This window comes from Symsagittifera roscoffensis, chromosome 8 (assembly GCF_963678635.1).
Source record: "Symsagittifera roscoffensis chromosome 8, txSymRosc1.1, whole genome shotgun sequence".
NCBI classification, from domain to species: domain Eukaryota; kingdom Metazoa; phylum Xenacoelomorpha; order Acoela; family Convolutidae; genus Symsagittifera; species Symsagittifera roscoffensis.
The window spans coordinates 49540393-49547497 of record NC_087069.1 but is presented as its reverse complement, the minus strand read 5'-3'; the positions used below and the strand labels follow the sequence as shown (position 1 = coordinate 49547497).

The window sequence follows — 7105 nt, the reverse complement described above, 5'->3', positions numbered from 1 at the left end:
CAATCATATTTTACAGTGGGGACTTATAAATATTAAAATTGTAGATAAAGAAAATAGTAAATACAAAAATCATAAAAAGAAATAGGGTGTCGATAACTGAAAGAAAGGGAAAAGGACTTAAGCAAAACCAGACCTCAACGCAGAAGAAAATAACACCAATAAATCCGTGAGAAAGGACGAAGAATATTTCAGTGAATAAGGTTAGCATAACAAGCAACAAGGAACAGATGGCGTAAGAAAAAACAATGGAAGAACAAAGCATACAAGCAAAAGAGACTGAACTAGAGACACCAGATCAAAGTATAGATGGAATGGAAGGGAGGACAACGGAGTCCACACCGATGCCAAATACAGAAGAACAGGAAAAGAAAACCATAGAATTCTCACCAAAAGGAAATGGAGAAGAGGCGACAAATACACCAGAGACGTTAAAAGATGACTCACAAACGAAGAGAACATCATTCAAAGAGCGGATTGCTGCGATGGTCGGAATGAAGCCACGAGCCAAGGAGGAGATAACTGCATTGACCGAGAAAAGCAAAACCTTTGGGAAAATTTCCACGATAACGTTGGAAACCAGGAATGATAAAGAAGAAGCCACGCAAGAAGCGACATCTAGCCAAGATAAACGAGCTGATGGATCGAAAACAACTTCAGTAGAGCTGGGAGACTTAAAGACAAAATTAAATAAAAAAGACAAAAAGTTAAAGTGCAGTGAAGAGGACCGCCAAGAGCTGAAAAAGGAAATAAGACACAACAAAAACGAGAACCTGGAGAGTTACTATGTCTTAGCAAAGGCCACGGAAGAAAAGCTACAACAGATGTCGGACGAGGTAGAGACTACCGACAAAGAGCGAGGAAAATATATCAAGAAGGATATGGATGAAATGAAGAAACGGTATGACACCGTGAATGAGAAGTTGTTGAACCTAGAGACCAGAGTGGATACTATGCGCAAGGATCACGCTGAAAGTTCTTGTGCCATACAGTATAAACTGGATGCACTCAAGAGAAACTCTATAGCACAAGATAATTTAGTGGCAGACAAACCACAGGGACCTAGAGTTGACTTTGTAGAACCGCAACGGAAGAAAAGGGAGTCGACACCGTTACCCCGGATTTCAACGAGCATAGGGGCAGTAGGGTCCAAGACTACTATGATTAGTGGAACCTCAAGCTCGACGAATGCACCGGTGGACTCGAGTACTCACACAGGTGTAACACCTGACGCCATGACCAAGGCGAGTACCTGGGAAATGATGAACAGGACACTTAAAGCATTTGCAACAAGGAATACAGATTCGAGTGACAGAGGATGTGGTAAATCCAGAAAGACCTTCAAGAAATCAAAAGAATTTAAAGACGACTCGGATGGCTGCATTGACACCTGGGTAGAAGTCATGAGACTAGATCTAGAACAGGACAAACTGAAGGACGAAATGCAGGCCTGCACAGCAATACTAAGCAATCTAGAAGGCACAAAGTGCGTAGTAGCAAAGAACGAGGAGGAGCATGGTACAGCGGACAAAATCTTCTAGATACTGTTGAATCGAATCGGATCAGGAATGAAGGGTCATCAAGCTATGATGAGATTTGAAAAAAGAAGACAAAGACAAGACGAGTCAATCGATCAATTTCTGGATGATCTTGAGAGCTTGAGGAGAAGAAGCGACCCGGAAGAATCGACAAACAGAAGAAGCTTCAGCATCGCTTCAAAGTTTATTGTTGGGATGAGAAGTGACGACTTGAGAAAGCGGTTGGCAACATATTATACACTATCAAAAGGTAATGCACCAATCCCAGAGTTGACGAGACAAAATTCAAGAGAGTACATTTTAATGAAACCAAAGAAGTGCTCATTCCCGAAAAACAGGAACAGACAAGCTGAAAAAAATCTGCATAATAAAGAAGTAGCGAGTTGTGAATTATCAAAAAAGACAGTGAAGGCCGTGACACAAGTCAAAGATGCCACTGGGGCTGAGACGAAGAATTCACTAGAGATAAACTACGAAAAAGCAGCTGCCATCAACAAAATCAAGCAAGACTTGGCACCAAAGAAATCGAGCAACGGCTGAAACAGGAATTAGAAAAACAGAGATTGATTGAAACACTCTGTATGACAAGACCAGAAACAGAAGCGGAGAGAACAAAATGAGAAGAGTATTTGCAACACCTTGAAAATGGTGACTGGGAAACCATTTGGCATCACGAAAATTGGGGCAAGAATCATGTCAAAAATTACAGTGGGCGGCCACGAAGTAACAAGAAACTTGAGTGAATCGAGTGATCAGACAGTAATGTACATAGATGTGTACGCGGATTACTTGAGCGCAATAAGCCCGCAAATCCCTTCTAGAATTTAAGGGCATTACTGACGAGAGGTGGTAGTAAATCAGTTCGTATAGACAACAGATCCACAGAAACCTATGGTCCACTTGAGGTCTTTTTGAATATAGATGGAATAAACATCTACACAAAAACGATGATAACGTGTGATGAAGTTCTAGCCGGGCACATCTAAGTTGGTAGAGAGGAACTAAAAGTGAGGTCGATTGGACACAACGCTATGTTAGAAGAAGATGCAATGCATCTGGGAACAGAGGCAGACGTATCTGCACACGTACTGGACACAAGCGGGAACAAGACTCAACTGCGTTGGTTATTGGACACAGGAGCCGTCTTGAGTAATATACCAATTGAAACATGGAAAATTTGGGGTTCGACAAAGATGACTTGATAGACTCAAGAATACGGCTATCAGCGGCAAACAAAAGGGCGGTGCGGGTTCTAGGTAGGACACGAATAATAGCCCAAAATCTGGAATAAGCAATTTTTGCATGAGTTTTCTGGTAGTGGAGAATCTAGATGAGTCTGACCAATTCATTTTAGGCAGAGATTTCATCAGGAATTTCGATGTAACAATTGATCTTCAGGATTCGGAACCCGGAAAGGAAGTACGTATTTAAACCGGTAAATGTGATAAAGGTGAATGAAAATAAATCTCCAGTTTTCTTGTATAGGAGAGTAGGGCTGAAGGCAAATGAGGCGGCGATAGTAAGTCTGCGGATGAAAAACTTAATTGAACTAAGTGACAATAAACAAGTATGCATAATGCCGAATCCGAATAGTCAAAGTGTTGCTATTTTGGGAAGATCCTTCTCGATAACCAAGAGTGGCCTCTGCGTCAGAGTCTTGTTGAATACTCTTGATATACCAATCACAATCCAGAGGGGAAGGAAGCTGGGATACGCACTACCTGTGAAAACTAGATTTGAAATAATGGACTTTCGAGGTGTTCGAATTTTTCGGAAAGACCCACAATAGAGGAATTGGAGATGTTTAAACCGGTATTACCAGCAATAGAACACATGAGGTGCTAGGTAACGGACGAACAGCTCCAAGCCATCAAGGATATGCCAGATCGGAATCAGGACGTTTTTTCGACGGTACCACATAGGGAGGGGGCGATGCGTATGACCCCTAACAAATCGGATGCATGCAGAAAAGAGATAGAGACCCTACAAGAGTATGATATGATAGAACCATCCAAATCACCGTGGGCGTGTGGAGTATTGATGGCTAAGGCGAAAGGAGACCAACCAAGGTTTTGTTGTGACTTTCGGTATCTGAACTCCGTCATGTTAAAGGATGCCTATCCCATACCTAGGATTGATGACAGCCTCTCGAAACTAGGAGATGCAATATTTTTTACAACTCTTGATTAAGGGTCGGCTTTTTGGCAGGTACCACAGGTAAACAGGACAGGGACAAGACAGTACTACAGCCACGTTCCAACGATTGAATGCACATGCACTGACAAGTTTAACGAAGAAATATGGCAATTTGGTAATGTGTTACGTGGATGACTCGGTGATAGCAACATCTACTCTAGAGGATCACGTCGAACGACTAGACGAGGTGTTCGCTTGCATGAAAAGAGCAGGACTAAAATGCAAGCCATCGAAGTGTGAGATTCTCAAGGATGCGATTAAAAACCTGGGGAGGATGGTGGACAAACATGTCATCAGACCAGACCCAGACGCAGTAGAGGCGGTGCCGACTTGGAAACCACCGAAAACGGAGCATCAGCTAATGAGCTTCCTGGGTTTTGCAAAATATTGCAGGTAGTTCATCAAGGGCTATGCGGACAAAGTATATCCAATGCAACAACTCATGAGGCACAAGGGCAAGAAATTCACGTGGAATAACGCGGCAGAGGAGTCATTTAAGAGAATAAAGAGAGAGCTGTGTGAAGCAACTGTGCTAGGGACGCCCGCAGAAAAGGCAATGTATGTGCTGGATACGGATGCATTGGTGGTACGATCTCTGGAATACTCCATCAAGAACAGGAGTTGAACGGAAAGGCAGTCTTGAGACCTATAGCTTACGTGAGCAAAGTCTTGAATGATACAGAAATGAAATACGGGGCACCCAAAGCGGAAAGGTTTACGGTAGTTACCTTTGTAGAAAAATACAGGGCATTTCTGGTTAGCGAGCCTTTCAAGTTACGGGTCGACAACAGAGCACTCAGTAGGTTGAAAACGTACTCAATGGACCAGAGCTACATTGGGAGGTGGATAGTGCGCTTGGATGGTTATAACATGATTATTGAACACAGAACAAGTGAGTAGAGTCAAAATGCCGACAGCTTGAGCAAGAAGACGGAATTCTACGAGAGACAGGAGATGTTTTTTCATTCATGGACAAAGATACGTATGACAGTCATCTACTCAGTAGGTGGCTTGACAAGTCAGGGAAACCAATAGATGACCATTCCGAGCTACCAGTTGAACATGAGGCGAAAGAAATTCTCAAGAGAAATTCACGGATGCCAATGGAAATGATGCTCAAGTCGAAGATAGTGAGGGAAACACTAAAAGCAAAGGCTACGACCTCGATGAAGTGGTGACAAGAAGGGTAACGATTGGAGAGGATTTGATGAGACTACTCGAGAAACAAGCAGACGATAAACCTGTAATCCAGAACAATAACAAAGATAAACTGGAAGCCACCATATGGAAAAGAGGGCAAGCAGCTCATGGCGAAGACTCAAGGATAGGCAAGCAACCTGACTACAAAGAAGTTGTGCGAACACTGGTCGAGAAAATTCCGGAGGACTTATTAAGACGGACTACGTTTCGGAAGAAGAAAATGTCATTCAAGGAGGAAGCCGAACACTTCGGACTAAATCAAGAGTCCGAGGAGTGGCCGAAAACAGAATGAGACAGTGAGGAGAGAATTTTTTCGGGGAGTAGGAAGAATGCGAGGGTGACTCAGAGAAGAGTGGTGATGACCAATACAGTCTTTGCATGATATTAGCAGAAGAGAAAATGAGGCACCTGGTCAGAAAACTACAAACTGAACCTTCCTCAGGGACGTACAACATAGAGCAACCGAGGAGAAGAGCTTGAGAAAATAGTTGTGTCAAGGAAACCATTCAGGGAGCTATCGTGCAATTAAAATGTCAGGACGAATTTGGAACCGGATGATGACAGGGAGGTCTTGAGAAGGATAGTTTGTGTTAAGCTAAAAGACGACATCCACAGTCCCGGAGAACTGAATGGTCAAATGATGATGTTGAAGAAACACGTCAAAGCGAGAAACAGACTGTCGGACCGATATGAGCCCAGAAGAATGACAAAATGACCAGCAACCTCTCTAAATTGATCATGACGGCAGTCAAGGAGAAAGGAGACGGGGAGGAGGATAGTTACAAGATCTTGAGCCAGTTCTACAAAGAGAGAAGGGACTTACTCTATCACACAGCTGATGGAGTGATAGCGTGCAGGGGGAAAGAAGAGGAGAAGGTAAAACACAGGCATAATCTCACCATATTACCACAGCTATACCAGACGGAAGTGTTGTTCAGATGGTGTTGTTAGAGTTTGAGGAGTCGGCGGTACCACATAGGGAGGGGGCGATGTGTATGACCCCTAACAAATCGGATGCATGCAGAAAAGAGATAGAGACCCTACAAGAATATGATATGATAGAATCATCCAAATCACCGTGGGCGTGTGGAGTAGTGATGACTAAGAAGGAAGGAGACCAACTATGGTTTTGTTGTGACTTTTGGTATCTGAACTCCGTCATGGTGAAGGATGCCTATCCCATACCTAGGATTGATGAGAGCCTCTCGAAACTAGGAGATGCAATTTTTTTCACAACTCTTGATTACGGGTCGGCTTTTTGGCAGGTACCACTGAGGAAACAGGACAGGGACCAGACATTAATTGCTTGCGAGCTGGGACTGTTTCAATAGGAGAGGATGCCCTTTGGCCTTTGCAATGCTACAGCCATGTTCCAACGATTGATGGCACAAGTGTAACGAAGAAATGTGGCAATTTGGTAATGTGTTACGTGGATGACGTGGTGATTGCGATACCTACTCTAGAGGATCACGTCGAACGACTAGACGAAGTGTTCGCTTGCATGAAAAGAGCAGGACTAAAATGCAAGCCATCGAAGTGTGAGATTCTCAAGGATTCGATTCAAATCCTGGGGAGGATGGTGGACAAACATGTCGTCACACCAGACCCAGACGCAGTAGAGGCGGTGCCGACTTGGAAACCACCAAAAACGGAGCATCAGCTAATGAGCTTCCTGGGTTTGACGAAATATTGCAGGTAGTTCATCAAGGGCTATGCGGACAAAGTATATCCAATGCAACAACTCATGAGGCACAATGGCAAGAAATTCACGTGGAATAACGCGGCAGAGGAGTCATTTAAAAGAATAAAGAGAGAGCTCTGCGTAGCACCTGTGCTAGAGACGCCCGCGGAAAAGGCAATGTATGTTCTGGATACGGATGCATCGGTGGTAGCGATCTCTGGAATACTCCACCAAGAACAGGAGTGAAACGGTAAGGCAGTCTTGAGACCGATAGCTCATGGGAGCAAAGTCTCGAGTGATACAGAAAAGAAATACGGGGCACCCAAATCGAAAATGTTTGCGGTAGTCACCTTTGTAGAAAAATACACGGCATACCTGGGTAGCGAGCCATTCAAGTTACGGGTCGACAACAGAAAACGTATGTTGAAAACGTACTCAATGGACCAGAGCTACATTGGGAGGTGGATAGTGCGCTTGGATGGTTATAACATGA

At 43.8% G+C, this 7105-nt stretch overlaps 1 protein-coding gene across 1 annotated transcript; it reads left to right on the top strand.

Moving 5' to 3' along the window:
- The first annotated feature begins 245 nt into the window (after positions 1-245).
- On the top strand, positions 246-1538 carry LOC134853671 (uncharacterized). The gene has a single exon (XM_063869681.1). The coding sequence runs from the start codon at positions 246-248 to the stop codon at positions 1536-1538; it is 1293 nt and encodes a 430-aa protein (XP_063725751.1).
- Positions 1539-7105: the final 5567 nt, after the last annotated feature.

Bases quoted from the DNA above. Each gene is read 5' to 3' on its own strand.
- LOC134853671 (XM_063869681.1), top strand. From the start codon at position 246: ATGGAAGAACAAAGCATACAAGCAAAAGAGACTGAACTAGAGACACCA.